The following is a 16,183-nucleotide window of genomic DNA, read 5'->3' as shown; positions in this document are numbered from 1 at the left end:
CACATCACAACGTATTTAGCTTCTCAGTACTGAGAGGACGAAATGGACATAGATCGTACAACCCATTCTCAGTTCTCCTCACCCCTCAATTTATATCCTCTTCAAGAAAAAGGGTCATTACTTTGTATAGCTTTGCACATCCTTCATTTATTTTAACGTATACATTTTAGCTTCCTGCTCTTCAGATATGACCATTATCTTAATACAATTCAGAATTATGTAAATTTAAAACCAATCCTGTTAGTTCATTTTATCTTAGGGCTAACTATGACTTAATCTAAGCCTAAATCCCCATTGAAAAAACAGGGGCAAATAATATCTATTAATATTTGTAATACAACATTTTATTGAATCAAATTTGAGATAAATAAAACGTACATCAAATTCTATGAATTTATAAGATGTCTAGCAACTATACTTAATTTAGTATTATTGAACAAACAATACTGTTTTCTTTTAACAAAATCATTACTGAAGTCCATCAATAAAAACATCGGAATGAACTCCAGTATCAAGCTTTAAAAAACACTGTTCTAGTCATTTTAGAAAGACATCTTGCACTCTATCTTCTTGCATTCAATCTCTTATAATAAAATATCTACAAAATAGAACACTGTATAGAAGAGAATCAAAAGCTTCATTGATACAGCAAAGGAAAATACAGATATACATACAATTGTCCCTTGGTATCAACAAGGTATTGTTTTTAGGACCCAGATGATACCAAATTCTGGGGATGCTCAAATCCCTTATACAGTATTTTCATACAACCAATGGAACATCCTCCCATATATTTAAATCATCTCTGATTACTCTCAATACTTAATACAATGATAGCTGTATTAAGTTGAATTAAGTTGTATTAAGTTGAAAGTAGATAGTTGTAATGGAGAAGGCAATAACAACCCACTCTAGTACTCTTGCCTGGAAAATCCCATGGACGGAGAAGCCTGGTAGGCTGCAGTCCATGGGGTCGCTAGGAGTCAGACACGACTGAGTGACTTCACTTTCACGCATTGGAGACGGAAATGGCAACCCACTCATATTCTTGCCTGGAGAATCCCAGGGATGGGGGAGCCTGGTGGGCTGCACACAGTCGGACACAACTGAAATGACTTAGCAGCACCAACAGATAGTTGTAAATGCAATGTAAACAGTTGCCTACAAGAGGCAAATTCAAGTTTTGCTTTTTTGGAACTTTCTGGAATAGTCTGGATTAAAGCACACAAATAGAAGACAAGAAATATACACACCAGACTAATGCCAAAGTACAGTCATATTTTTAAAAGCAGGGGAGTGAGGTTTCCCTACCAACATCCACTATCTCAAAGTTAACACAAACCAAAACAAAGAGCAAAGAACATCCAAATGGCTCTTTGGCAGTTTGGCAGACCAATAAGCTTCAGGTAGGCTGCTTTTTGTTTGTTTGTTTGTTTGTTTTTTAAGCAGTTTTAGTATTGTCATATGGACTTTTAAAAATAAATAAACAATTAAAATAATTAGATCAGGAAAATATCTAGATTTAGGTAACTCTAATTGCAAGTTCTGAAAGTACTTATTTATACTTATCACTACTAATATATACTTTTAACATAGAAACGTACATCTCTGCATCTGCTTACTATACTCAGACATGTTATCTGGTCTTATTGAACGTAGAAATTTGATGTACTCATCACTGTGGTATTTTGTCATTTCTTCAGCAGTGGCTTTATGGGGCCTCTGTGAAGAAAAATAAATGTCAGAATTGTGGAATTACAACTGGTTAGATCAGGGTTACCAAACACAAAGTATACAATGTCCCCTACCACTATGCTCAAAAGAACTAGGTCTGCCAGAATAAAAGAGATAAATTTCAAAGCAAATCCAAATTTATACATGTGTGTTTCAGAAAGCAGTAATCCATTTCAAAAACAATATTCCTTTAAAAAGGATTACACAGGTCTAACACCAACTATGAATTAATCACTCCTTTTCTTTTAGTGGAAATGGGTCAATCCTTCTAAAGACAAACCCATGTGCATAAACTCTACTTTCTAACATTTTTTATCATAAACCTTCTGCTCCATAGCCAGTAATTTCATCACTGACCATTAATTTTTAGGAAGGTTGAGACTCATCCAGGTAAAATGAGACTCATTTTCTATTAGTTCACAATCTCTCTTCCTTTTCCTTTGACTATCCTAATCATCCTTGCTCCTAGGAAGTTCACTTCATTTATGACACCCTTCTTCCACAAGGCTTCCTGAATGCAATTCCTATTCAACTCCTCTTCTCTAAATGTCTATGATCTCAAAGAAAGATGCTTACACATATTGCCCAACTCTGTTCACTGCTCCAAGCCGTCCTATTCTCACCCAACAGACAGGAATTGTTGCATCTTCTGTTTATCTACATTCTTATCTTTTCTGCACAACAGACACTTTGCATGCTTACTAATACAGTGTTTCATATGCCAACAAATATTTGTATGATTAATTTTCTACCTAATTCTTTTGTAATAGTCCCAGATCAAACTCTTCAGCAGCGTAGACAGGTCAATAATTATTTTAACAAAAATATTTAGTATGCTAAATTGAATTGGTCTCTAGTTATGGGAAAACCTGGGGGAGGGAGACTGTTTTTTTTAAATGGTTGAAGGAAAAAGGGAAAAAGGAGGCCACAGCTCCCACACTCTCAAGTTCTCTCTGAAAACTGAAACAAAGAAAGAGGACTTTCTGTTTCCTTCCAGTCCTTTTCATCTGCTAAATGCCCTCCAACTTTGAAAACAATTCAAAGCAATGGTAAAAAACAAAGAAAACTGAATATTTACCAAAAGGTATACTCACATATATCTCCATTTTTCTATATAAGCCATAATTTAGCAGCAAGTTATGGGTCATGCGGATCCTATGAGGTTTCATGGGATGACCCTGTCCGTAATAATAATTTCCAATATCACCTAAAAAAGGAAAGACAAAATGAACAATACAGACAAGAGAATCTTAATGAACTATTTATTGTTCACTATTAGAAGATGTCATCTAAATAAAATAAGCTTTATTTAAAATATTAAATAATGATATTAAATTCTGCAACTCTCAAAGTATTAGAAAACCAAGATACTATGCATGTTTTTACACTCTGAGGACTCCATCAATACATTATGTTTGTTCAAATATTAAGGCAAGCAAGCTTTTCCGATTTTTAGTCTACTAGAAGTTTGGGATTAGCATAAATAAAATACTCTACTCAAGTTACAAAAAGGAGTTACTGTTCCTTAAAGTGACACCTGCTTTTAGTATTCAATGGAAAATTCAGATGCGTAAGGTACATAAGGAGTTTCACGAGTATGATTTATTCCTTCTTAGATGATTCACTGGCATCCTCAAATCCTATACAGGTGGTATTACCGTGGCTGAAATGTTTTATACATCCATATCAGTCAATAAGGAATTTTGGTAACTGAAACTGGGATCCTAAATAAAGTTTTGTTATGACATACTTACTACATTTTTCAGGCTACTGAGGATATTTTGCCTCATTCTTCATGATTAAAAAGTTATAATTCCTATCTTTTTATGATATCTCACATTCCAGGTCTTAACAATTTACACATAAGGTTTACTTTAAATAACACCAAAAACCCAGATTTTTGCCTACCAAATTCCAATAAAATTAATACTTTTAAGTAGGTAAAGAGCCAGTGTTTCTATAATAAAAAGTGTTAAGGATGCCACTTAAATATACACCATTTTTCTAATGCAATGGGCAATTTTTTCAACAATGTTTATCAGAAATTACTTTCAGTACTAATTCTAGTTTTTAAATAACCAAGTCTAAAATCTGAGCCAATCTGATTGCAATGGTTTGAACTCACCTTAAATAAATATAATAAACACTAAAGAATGATGTTTACTCCCCTTCTAGATCAAAAATATCTTTCAAAATCCTGCCTAAATACACACTTTTTTTGGTTTGTTTAACAACACTGGAATTCAAAAATTTCTGCTTCTCTCTTCCATATATTTTAATAGTAGTCCAGGATGAACATTCACTTTTGTAACATTATAACATATTCATTTCTACTACTACTACTAACTGATTTTGTTGGTGCTGCACCTTTAATTTATTTAACTCTTCATCTTCAAAACAAGCTTTCCTCTGAAAACAATTCATATATACACATGGTCAACTTTTCTTAATCTGTGCCAACAATAAAGCTAAGACAATACAGACAAGTAGCAAAGCAGAGCTATGGGGAGAGTACAGGAAACTAACAGCTAATTTCCTAGCTGTAAATTGTCATGATGTCTGCTTTACATCATGACAACACTAAAGTTCCTTGAAAGCATCCTGGTCTCAGTGAATTCTTAGATATGGAAAGCTCACTAGATTTACAAAGTATCACGGGCCTAAATTAATGCAAGGAAGGTATTTCTAAGTTATCATCCCTACTAAAGGAGATAACAAGAATAAAAATAAAGATTCTCTAGCTTCCCAGGTGGTACAGAGGTAAAGAATCCACCTGTCAATGCAGGAGATGCAAGGGGTGCAGGTTCGATCCCTGGGTCAGGAAGATCCCATAGAGTAGGAAATGGCAACCTACTGCAGTATTCTTGCCTGGAAAATCCCACGGACATAGGAGCCTGGTGGGTTACAGTCCATGGGATCGCAAAGAGTTAGACACAATCGAGCAGCTGAGCACATACAGTCTTCACATAACTTCCATCTTCTCTGTGTAAAAATTATCAAGATGAAATGTCTCTAATATCTACCATATCTTAAGATCAAATACTCTAGCTATGTACATACTGAGAATTCAATAAAAAGCTATCACTAATCTAATAATTAAAAGATGCTTGCTCCTTGGAAGAAAAGTTATGACCAATCTGCTGCTAAGTCGCTTCAGTCGTGTCCGACTCTGTGCGACCTCATAGACGGCAGCCCACCAGGCTCCCCCGTCCCTGGGATTCTCCAGGCAAGAACACTGGAATGGGTTGCCATTTCCTTCTCCAATGCATGAAAGTGAAAAGTGAAAGTGAAATCGCTCAGTCGTGTCCGACTCTTAGTGACCCCATGGACTGCAGCCTACTAGGGTCCTCCATCCATGGGATTTTCCAGGCAAGAGTACTGGAGTAGGGTGCCACTGCCTTCTCCAATGACCAATCTAGATAGCATGTTAAAAAGCAGAGACATTCCTTTGCCAACAAAGGTCTGTCGAATCAATGCTATGGTTTTTCTAATAGTCATGTATGGATGTGAGAGCTGGACTATAAAGAAAGCTGAGCGCCAAAGAATTGATGCTTTTGAACTGTGGTGTTGGAGACTCTTGAGAGTCCCCTGGACTGCAAGGAGATCCAACCAGTCCATCCTATAGGAAATCAGTCCTGAATATTCATTGGAAGGACTGATGTTGAAGCTGAAACTCCAATACTTGGGCCACCTGATGCGAAGAACTGACTCATTTGAAAAGAGCTTGATGCTGGGAAAGATTGAAGGCAGGAGAAGGGGACAGAGGATGAGATGGTTGGATGGCATCACCAACTCAATGGACATGAGTTTGAGTAAACTCCGGGAGTTGGTGATGAAAGGGAGGCCTGACGTGCTGCAGTCCACGGGGTCGCAAAGAGTCAGACACAACTGAGAGACTGGACTGAACTGAACTAATTATGAGAAAGACAACAATAATCTACAGAAGGAAAGTATAGCTGCAATTTCTCAGCAAGAGTGCTTGAAAAAAAAGATGTTAGTAGCAATTAGCATTTATTCAGAGCATCCAAGAAGGCACTGTTCCAAGCACTTCACATGTTATTATCTGTCAATCTTTTCAGCAACCCTATGATGTAGGTATTATTAATATGACTACTGTTCCTGTTTTATTAAAGTGAAGATGGAGCAATGTAAACAAGTCATGTGATACTGTGAAAGTCACACAGCTAGCAAGTAGAAGAGCTAGGTTCAAACTCGGGCAGAGCAACTCTGCCAATCTTCTTAAGTAGTAGCTACTGGGAAAGTAACAGCACTTACAGTCATTGGAAAGAAATTGTAGGGGGAAGCCTGACAAGAAAAGGACACAAAATGGAATACAAACATTTAAAGAATATAAACATAAAAAAACCTACCTATCTACCAACAGGGTCCTCAAATTTTATATGCATATACACAGCTTTCAACAAGTTTCTTGGCTATACTTTGGGGGCCCAGTTCTACCAAGAACATGCTCACTATGTAAATGACACATGTCCACAAAGGCAGCCAAGCTACAGACAACTGCTATTTGGTTTATGCAGAATTCTTCCAAAATGTAAGGGAGTACTAGAACAACTGCTTAACCCTATCACAAAATTCTCTACATGGCTGCTTTGCAGACATCCACTTTTCCATAAAGATAAATAGCTTTCCTTAGTTGCAGAAATCTACGGATTTCATTCACCTCGTTTAAATGGTCAGGAACGTAATTGGGGGCTTCCCAGGCGGTGCAGTACCAATGCAGGAAACATGGGTGTAATCCCTGAGTTGGGACGATCTCCTAGACTAGGAAATAGCAACCGATTCCAATATCTTTGTCTGAAAAAGTCCATGGAAAGAGGAGCCTGGCAGGTTACAGACCATGCGGTCACAAAGAGTCAGACACAACTGAGCAAGGATGCAATGTAATTTGGGCATTTAAAATGTTACCCCGATTTTCATCATAATACTAAAAAATGCTTTACCAGTAAAGTAAGTAGTCAGAAAAATTAGCTTGAAGTGGTTCATTGAATACAACAAAGTTTGTCAATGTGAAGTAATTACCAAAAAGATTTAGGTATTACCTGCAAAAATTTTCAAAACTGCTCACTCTTCAAGAAGCTCCCAGAACAGAAGTGGCTAACAAGGTCTACAATCTCTTTTCTTTAAAGTTCTCGAGACTAGATATATTTGATTTTATAAATGTAATATGATGTATTTGCCATATATTTTGTGACAACCTTAAGTCTGGGCCGCATTCTGTAAGCAAACATTAATATTTCTGCAGCAAAAATGTGTAAATATTCAAAATAAGTGGATGATAAAAAAGATGGTAAATATTAATTCAAGTTAAGCTTTGATTCCAAATGAGTTGTACAGTTTTGTTTTCACTTTTCAGATAATTTTGGATTTCAGGACTATGAAATTAACCTTTATGCCTAAAGTTGACTAAAAAACGATTCAAGAAAAACAGAGATACTGTATTATTTTTGTCTTCCACAGACTAGATAGACCACTAGTGACTTTAACACACTGGCTACTTCTTGAAATACTCAGTCTTGGTTTCCATGATACCACTTTCCTGGATTTCATACCACCCCACAGCCATTCTTCCACCAACCTTTATTTATCAAGTCTGGTAAGTTCACTCATTCATCTAACACATCAAGAGCCTACTGTGTGCCAGGCGGGTGCTTGAGTAAGTAAGTGAATCAACAGTGCTGCTCTAAATCCTCTTCTCTTGGAATAAGGCACCTAACTGCTCAAAATTCAAAAATCTAGGAGCCATCTTTTATTTGGTGGTCACAAAGTCCCAACTCCATTTCCAACCCAATCAACAAATTCTATCAGTTTTACTCCTAAAATCTCTTAAATATGTCCATGTCTATCAGTTGCGTTCATTACCTTGTATGTGAACCAACATATACTCATTCTTACTTTCAGTCTTACATTCTATCACTCTTTCTCATCCTTTCTCCACTTTTCGGACACTTAAGAAAACTTCTGTGGCTTTCTGCTTCCTGAATAAAGTCCAAATCTCTAACCACACAGTCTTGGGTGGTCTGGCTCTCTACTACCTGGCCTGACCCTAGAGTTTCCCATGTCTTCCCCTTAGCTTCCTCTGTTAAGCGCACCAGCTCTCTTCTAACTATGTAGCCTTTGAAGTCTGCAGTGTCTTATGAAAGAAAACTCTTTTAAGGAGGCTGCCCCATTCTACGCCTTCAGGGGCTTCCCTTGTCTAAATTTACCCTACCAAGGTCCCCTCACTTACTATCTAACATAGTCTTACCTTTCCTTCTTAAAAATATTTTTAATTAAAAATATTTCTTTATATTGGAGTATAGTTGATTTACAATGTCATGTTAGTTTCGAGTGTACAGAAAAGTGATTCAAGTATACTTACACATGTATCTTTTTCACACTCTTTTCCCATATAGGTGACTACAGGATATTGAGTAGAGTTCCCTGTGCCATACAGTATTATACAGATTATCTATTTTATATACAATAATTTGTATATGTTAATCACAAAGTCCTAATTTATCCCTCCTTCCCACCTTTCCCCTCTGGTAGCCATAAATGTGTTTCCTAAGTCTGAATCCGTTTTGTACATAAATTCATTTATATAATCTTTTTAGGTTCCACATACAAATGGTATCATGATATCTGTCCTTCTCTGACTTACCTTTCACTTAGTATGATATCTCTAAGTCCATCCATGTTGCTGCAAACGGCACTATTTCATTCTTTTTATGATTGAGTAATACTATTACTGTGTGTGTGTGTGTGTGTGTGTGTGTGTTGCATTTTCTTTAACCACTCCTTTGTTGACGCAGTTAGGCTGCTTCCATGTCTTGATGACTGTAAACAGTGCTGCAATAAACACTGGGGTACATGTATCTTTTCAAGTTAGTTTTCTCCAGATAAATGCCTCTCTGCTCAATCATGTCTGACTTTTTGTGACCCTATCGACTGTAGCCTGCCAGGCTCCCCTGTCCATGGGATTCTCCTGGCAAGAATACTGGAGTGGAGTGCCATTTCCTCCTCCAGGGAATCTTCTTCAGATATATGCCTAAGAGTGGGATTGCTGGATCATACGGTAGCTCCACTTTTAGATTTTTAAGGAAAATCTTGATACTGTTCTCCATAGTGGCTGTATCAATTTACATTTCAATCAACAGTGTAGAAGGGTTCCCTTTTTTCCACACCCTCTCCAGTATTTATTTCTAACATAGTCTTATATTTTCTTCTTAGGATTTCAATCTTTTGTCTACACATCACAGATTAAGGACTTTAACTCCACTTAATTATTTCTGAACTCAAAATTGACATCACCCCAACACTTGAACTTTAAATCTGACCTCACCCACCTTTCAATGCTATTATCATTTCCAAAGAGACAATTAACCTTTCTCCCCAATTGCAATAGTTTCCTTTAAGGATTTGTCAACACAAGCATTTAAAGTTTTTGTTAAGGGAAATAAATAATTACTAATACTTTTTTTTGGTAGCAGAGGAACCCTTTCTTTTCTTTTTTTATGGTAGCAGTGGCAGTAGTTCCAAACTTGTGTCACCAAAGGAAAAAAGAAAAATCTTTTAGGTACCAGGTGTTGCTCTCTCCTTGGACATTAAAACTAGACTATGTAGAAAAGGTTAGATGGTGAGCTGAGTCAGATACACAAATCTATTTTCATGGAGAAAATAAATAAAATGCCACTCATCCTGCCTGTCTGTAACTTGAGTGGCTTTAAGAATTAGAATACATAAAAGGATTCCAGCTGTAAAAGTACAAGGTATTTATCATTCATCAATAATGCAAAAAAACCTTTATCTTTATTAAGGCTGGTAGAGTATCAGTTCAGTTCAGTCCCTCAGTCGGGTCCAACTCTTTGCGACCCCATGAATCGCAGCATGCCAGGCCTCCCTGTCCATCACCAACTCCCAGAGTTCACTGAGACTCACGTCCATCAAGTCAGTGATGCCATCCAGCCATCTCATCCTGTCATGCCCTTCTCCTCCTGCCCTCAATCCCTCCCAGCATCAATCTTTTCCAGTGAGTCAACTCTTCGCATGAGCTGGCCAAAGTACTGGAGTTTCAGCTTTATCATCATTCCTTCCAAAGAACACCCAGGATTGATTTCCTTCAGAATGGACTGGTTAGATCTCCTTGCAGTCCAAGGGACTCTCAAGAGTCTTCTCCAACACCACAGTTCAAAAGCATCAATTCTTCAGCACTCAGCTTTCTTCACAGTCTAACTCTCACATCCATACATGACTACTGGAAAAACCATAGCCTTGACTAGATGGACCTTTGTTGGCAAGGTAATGTCTCTGCTTTTGAATACGCTATCTAGGTTGGTCATAACTTTCCTTCCAAGGAGTAAGCATCTTTTAATTTCATGGCTGCCATCACCATCCGCAGTGATTTTGGAGCCCCCCAAAATAAAGTCTGACACTGTTTCCCCATCTATTTCCCATGAAGTGATGGGAGCAGATGCCATGATCTTAGTTTTCTGAATGTTGAGCTTTAAGCCAACTTTTTCACTCTCCTCTTTCACTTTCATCAAGAGGCTTTTGAGTTCCTCTTCACTTTCTGCCATAAGGAGCTACCCCATGCCCAAGGCCAGGGGCAGCGGCCAAGAGGAGCAACCCCACATCCAAGGAGCGGTGGCTGCGCGGGCATAGGAGGGCTGAGAGGAGCTACTCCACGTTCAAGGTCAGGAAGGGTGGCCGTGAGGAGATACCCCTCGTCCAAGGTAAGCAGCGGCAGCTGCGCTTTGCTGGAGCAGCCGTGAAGAGATACCCCACGTCCAAGGTTTGAAGCCCAAGCAAGACAGTAGGTGTTGCGAGAGGGCAGAGGGCAGACACGCTGAAACCATAATCACAGAAAATTAGTCAATCTAATCACACGGACCACAGCCTTGTCTAACTCAATGAAACTAAACCATGCTGTGTGGGGCCACCCAAGACGGGCGGGTCATGGTGGAGAGGTCTGACAGAATGTGGTCCACGGGAGAAAGGAATGGCAAACCACTTCAGTATTCTTGCCTTGAGAACCCCACGAACAGTATGAAAAGGTAGAAGTACAGACATCAGCAAAACAGATTTTATCCTCATGAAGTTTGTATTGCAGTAGGAAGAAAGACAAAAATTAGGTGTAACTGATAGGGAGAAAAAACAGTTAACAGGGATTAAGGTAAAAGGGAAAAGCTTCTCTGTTAAGGTGAAATATGAAGGAAGTAAATGGTAAAAAAAAAAATCTTGGGGAAGAGAATTCAAGTATATGAAAATCTTAGTCTTATGTTTGGCTATGTTTAAATAAATGATGTGCAATAAAACCACTGGTATTTATGAACTGCTGCTATAATTCAGTATCCAGATTTGCCTCCAAAGAAAAGATTACCTATTTCAAGGATAATAATGTTTATACTATATCTAAGAACCCATAGTAGTGAGTGAAGTCGCTCAGTTGAGTCCGACTCTTTGCAACCCCATGGACTGTAGCCTACCAGGTTCCTCCCTCCATGGGATTCTCCAGGCAAGAGCACTGGAGTGGGCTGCCATTTCCTTCTCCACTAAGAACCCATGCAGATATATTAAAGACTACCTAGCCAAAGGCTTGGGCTTCCCTGGTGGCTCAGCAGTAAAGAATCTGCCTGCAACGCAGGAGACCAGGTTTGATCCCTGGGTTGGGAAGATCCCTTGGAGGAGGGCATGGCAACCCACTCCAATACTCCTGCCTAGAGAATCCCATGGACAGAGGAGTCTGGCAGGCTGCAGTCCATAGGGTTGCACAGTGTTGGACATGGCTGAGCAACTAAGCAGCGGCAGCAAAGGCTCTGCCATCACTGTTATAAATAAAATCTAAGGAAATCTGCCAATAGTTGACTGCCAAGTAGAGTTCTCATACTGTGCTACAGCAGACTCGGTGTATACTGGGAGACACGACACTGGGAACTTTTACAGTCTATCTTTGTACAGTGTTGAGTGATTTTCTCTGAATCACTTTTCTCCAAATCTTATGATGAACCCTATCAGAGAACGGAAAAATACAACACAGAGCAATGCATGTAATCATACAAATTGTGATATACAACCCTATTATTAATATATTGTATATACAATAAAACAGACACTAAAGGTAATTGGCCTCAAGCTAATTTAAAACAAACTAGTTAACATTTCTTGATAAAGTATTACTGATGCATGTATCAGTACATACAGATACGTGTACATGTATCAGAGCCTAACACAGCTTGGTTTGCTAATTATATTTAAGTACAGAAATCACATCATTTTATTTTTTTTCTCTTTTGCCATGTGGCATGTGGGATCTTAGTTCCCTGACCAGGGATTGAAACCATGCCCCTTGCAGGGGAAGCTCAAAACCGCGACCACTTGACTACCAGGGAATTCCTAGAAATCACATTATTTTAAAGCCAGAAGGGATATAACTATATCGTTTTATAGATTATCAACAATCTTGCAGTATATACTAGGTGATCAAGATTTAGGAAACGAGTCATGAGTCAAAAGCTGCAAAAGTAAAAATTTCTCTTGTGCATGCAGTTGCTTCAGTCATGTCTGACTCTTGGCGACCCTATGGACTGTAGCTTGCCAGCCTCCCCTGTCCATGGGGTTCTCCAGGCAAGAATACTAGAGTGGATTGGTTTTCCATTCTCCAGGGGATCTTCCCCACCCAGGGATCAAATCTGCATCTCCTGTGGCTCCTGCATTGCAGGCGGATTTTTTACCCATGAGCCAGCGGGGAAGCCCCAAAACTTCTCTTACTTTTTCTCAAAGGTCTAAGGATATTTCATCCATCAATGCCTTGAAACTCTCATTCCAGTGATCTAAACGGTATGATACTGAGACTGTAATGTGAACATAGAAAAGAACATACATCTTTAGAAGTCCCTTTCATTTGCTAGACATTCTCTCTGTGTCACCAAGAGTAGGCCTGTTGGTCCCAGTAAGCCTAAAGGTAGGATCCCTATGGTTACAGAATTTGCTATACCTCACTGCTTCCCTCTTGATCTTTCTTCCTTCTACTCCCTTTACAACAAGTTAAAAACAGCTATTCTAGTTTCATAAATTATTGACACTGACACTATTATTTTCAACACTGATGTTGTTGCTTAGTTGCCAAGTGGTGTCCGAGGGACCCCACAGACTGTAGCCTGCCAGGCTCCTCCGTCCACAGAACTTCCCCCGGCAAGGAATACTGGATGTTTGTCTATCTTAGAGTCAGTTCTCTGATGCACAAGCTCTTTCCTCACAATTAAAAAAAGAAAAAAAAAACTACTATCACTATCTTTATAAGCTGACAAAATAGGGTTTTTCTGGTGATGAAAATCTAAGCTTTTGGAATTAACTATGCACAGTTTAACATACTATCACCTACAAAGAATTAGCATAATGATACTTGTTCAATTTAATAACCTGTGCAAAATATTTTATTAGCCCACCCCCACAAAAAGAACCCAAAGCATATTCCTGATGTAAGCAATTACATATTCCATTCTAAAAATTACTCAAGGAAGAGCCATAGACAAAAGACAGATAACCTAACCCGAGACATCTAAACATTCAATTACACACCTGCTGTCGGCCATCAGATGAAGCAGTTGAATGGTCCACTATAAGCACTGACTAAATCACAAAGATTACTCTTCCTATCAAGTCTGCATCCTGCCCTTGGGCTCAATACTTGCTCCCAGCCCCTCAATGGAGACTCATTGTAAATGGGCCCAGGAAAAGAATAGCTGTTGATAAAACTACTACTTAAGTGTACCTTCTGGTTCTGCAGTTCAAGGCTGGTGACAAGAAGTTTCAAGCAGCTCAATTCATCACTCTATCACTGTCAACAGCAACTAACAGCTGCAGGCAGAGCCTCAGTACCAGTTACCCTAACCTTTTAAAACCTTTCTTCTCTACCCCAAGCCCTGCTAACACATCTCTAAACCTTAGAAACAATATCATTTTAAAAATTAACTTACACACATGGTTATTTACTTTTCAATTTGGTCATGGAACCCAAGTCAAGGCAGTGACCCAAAATACGCATGGACTCTTAAAAAATCAATTCTAAGAAACTTCAGTAATTTACATTAAAGTTAAAATCTACTCCCATCTCCACCCCTCCATGATGCATAATTTTAAATCAATTTGTATCACATATACATGCAGTCTTCTCAAAAAATACTTTAAAAACATGGCTGTTAATATTTAACACTTAGATTTCTTCTGTAAGATTTCAGATTTTTCCACAAATGACACAGGTGGTTATTTTATATAAACAGGCACAAAAATGATTCATGCTTGCTAACTGAAGAGACATGATATGGCCATTTTTAAAATTAAAGTCTAGATTTATTCTGACCTAGTCCTCTAAGATCTTTCCATTAGTCTACGATTTTACAGTTTATGATACACTGAATGTAGGAAACAGCTTCCAAAATTTTTATTGCTTCACACAAATCAGATGGACTTTCAGAACCTAGCTTCTTTGTTAAATTTCAGAATTTCTCTGGAGAGTAACCTAACTAGGAACTATTTAATAAGTTAATGTCTTCGTGCAAACTATAAAAAAGGTAACCACTTCTTTTAGTGTAATTTAGACTAGCACAGGAAATGGGATTCAAAAAGACTGTTCAAATTGCAAATGAGGTCAGAACCTCTAAAACGAAATCATTTGATTTTTATAATTTACTGTTCCATGAGCTCAAGCTTATCTGATTATTTAGTACTTTCTGCTGTACTCCTCAAAGTTTTCCAACACCAGGACTCCCACCACCTAGAAACAGCTTTCGCAAGCCAGATGCCAAACCTATCGGTCCTACACCTCCAAAGCAGGGTGTATTTCCTGATCGAACAAAGAGCAACAAAGAAGTGGGTGGTAACCGCCTCTCAGAGAGGCAAGCCAGGACCCATCGAGGCTGATCTACAACACAAGCAGCAACAGCGACAGCACGCTGCCCCACCACCGTCACATTTCCCGTGAAGACTGACTACCTCAAACTCGAAAACCCTCATTTTTATTGAGGAAGTGAAGCCCTTTCATTTGAATGCTGAGAAAGTGGCGCTCAGAGAACCCGGCAAACAAAGGAGAGGGATGGAGTCCACGCAAAAGAGGGGTGCGAACGAGCCTCAAGGTGGACGTGGGCCCCCAACCTCAGGGGCTACTCTCCAGCACCCAACCCGGTCGAGGGGTCCGGGGTGAGGCCGGCGGCAGAGAAAAGGAGGAGACGCTCGGGCCAGCCGGGGACACAGAGGAGCGGAGAGGCGGGGAGGGGAGGGATGGGGGCTGGAGGGGCGGAGCTCTCGGGGCCGTGGGGCTTTGTGTGCAGTCTGGGCCGGGGTAGCTGTTTGGGCCCGCGAGGAGAAGTCGGGTGCAGGCGGCCGGAGCAGGGGACCCCCAAAACCTCCCTCCCACGAGCGGCGGGCGGGACAGGCGCGAGGGAGGGCCGTCCCCTTCGCACCAGCACCAAGCCAGGGCAGGCCGGCGGCGGACCGCACTGGCGGAGCGAGAGGGGCCGGAGGGAAAAGTGGGGCGTCCGTTTAGCTCCCCGCGGAGGCTGCCGGACGGCGTCGGGTCGGGAATGGGTTAAGATGCTGCCAAAAGTCGGTCCCTCCTCCTGACCCCTCAGCACCCGGCGCAACCACTCGCGACGGCGGCCGCAGAGCCGATGCGGCTCCGGGCCCGGCGCCGCAGCCCTGGGCCGCCCACCCTCCCGCCTGCCCGATGTCTAACCATCATAGTAGTAGCAGACTTTCTTCTTGCCGCCTCCTTGACTGTACGCCATGGGCTCCCCGGCCACCGCCGCCTCCGGCTCCTCCTCTTGCTGCTGTTGCTACTGCTGCCTCCGCGGCTCCGGCGGGGAGAGAAGGCTGGGGTGAAGGCGGACGGTGGCAGTCCCGCGGGGAAGGGCAGGCCGGAGGGAGGAGAGGAGGGGGGGTGCCGGGAGGGCTGGGTACCGCCCGGCCGAAGGGCCGAGAGCGCGGACCAGGGGGTGGCAGCGGCGCCAACTCGCGACACTGGGGAGGGGGAGGGGGCCGCCAAACCACCTCCGGAGGCCGAGGGGAGGTGGGGCGCGTCCACTGCGACTCCACGGGGAGGAGGGGGCAAGAGGCTTCTTCAATTTGGGAAAAGAGGCTTTCTTATGATGAGCAACTTGCACAGGACGGCTACCCAATACAGTCGTAAAAGGATTCTTTTTTAAAAAGAGCAGGCTTTCGCTTTTAGATTAGGTAACTAAAGGGAGCGTGGAGCCGGGTGAACGCTCCCCCCCTTCGGATCTTCGCGCAGTGGTTGCGCCTATCCTGAGCCTGCGCAGTCGGCGCCTCCCCAACCGTAGCCCGGGCCGCCTGGACCCCCTCCGCGAAGTCCCACGCTGCTCCCCTCCCCCTCTGTCGCGAAGCTCCCGCCGGGGCGGACCACGTGCTCGGAGCCGGGCGCTGAGAGACCACTATC

At 41.0% G+C, this 16,183-nt stretch overlaps 1 protein-coding gene across 1 annotated transcript in view; it reads right to left on the bottom strand.

The window, feature by feature from the left end:
- The window catches only part of HDAC2 (histone deacetylase 2), a 35,372-nt gene extending 19,608 nt beyond the window's left edge, over positions 1-15,764 (bottom strand). The window contains exons 1-3 of the mRNA XM_005887698.3: positions 15,464-15,764; positions 2,829-2,941; positions 1,605-1,722 (exon numbers count right to left, since the gene is read on the bottom strand). Of these exons, the coding sequence (XP_005887760.1) occupies positions 1,605-1,722; positions 2,829-2,941; positions 15,464-15,515 (283 nt within the window). The 5' untranslated portion in view covers positions 15,516-15,764. The remainder of the gene's footprint in view (positions 1-1,604; positions 1,723-2,828; positions 2,942-15,463) is intronic.
- Positions 15,765-16,183: the final 419 nt, after the last annotated feature.

The sequence above is a fragment of the Bos mutus genome, chromosome 9 (assembly GCF_027580195.1).
Source record: "Bos mutus isolate GX-2022 chromosome 9, NWIPB_WYAK_1.1, whole genome shotgun sequence".
Classification (NCBI taxonomy): Eukaryota; Metazoa; Chordata; class Mammalia; order Artiodactyla; family Bovidae; genus Bos; species Bos mutus.
This window is presented reverse-complemented; position numbering and strand designations above follow the sequence as displayed.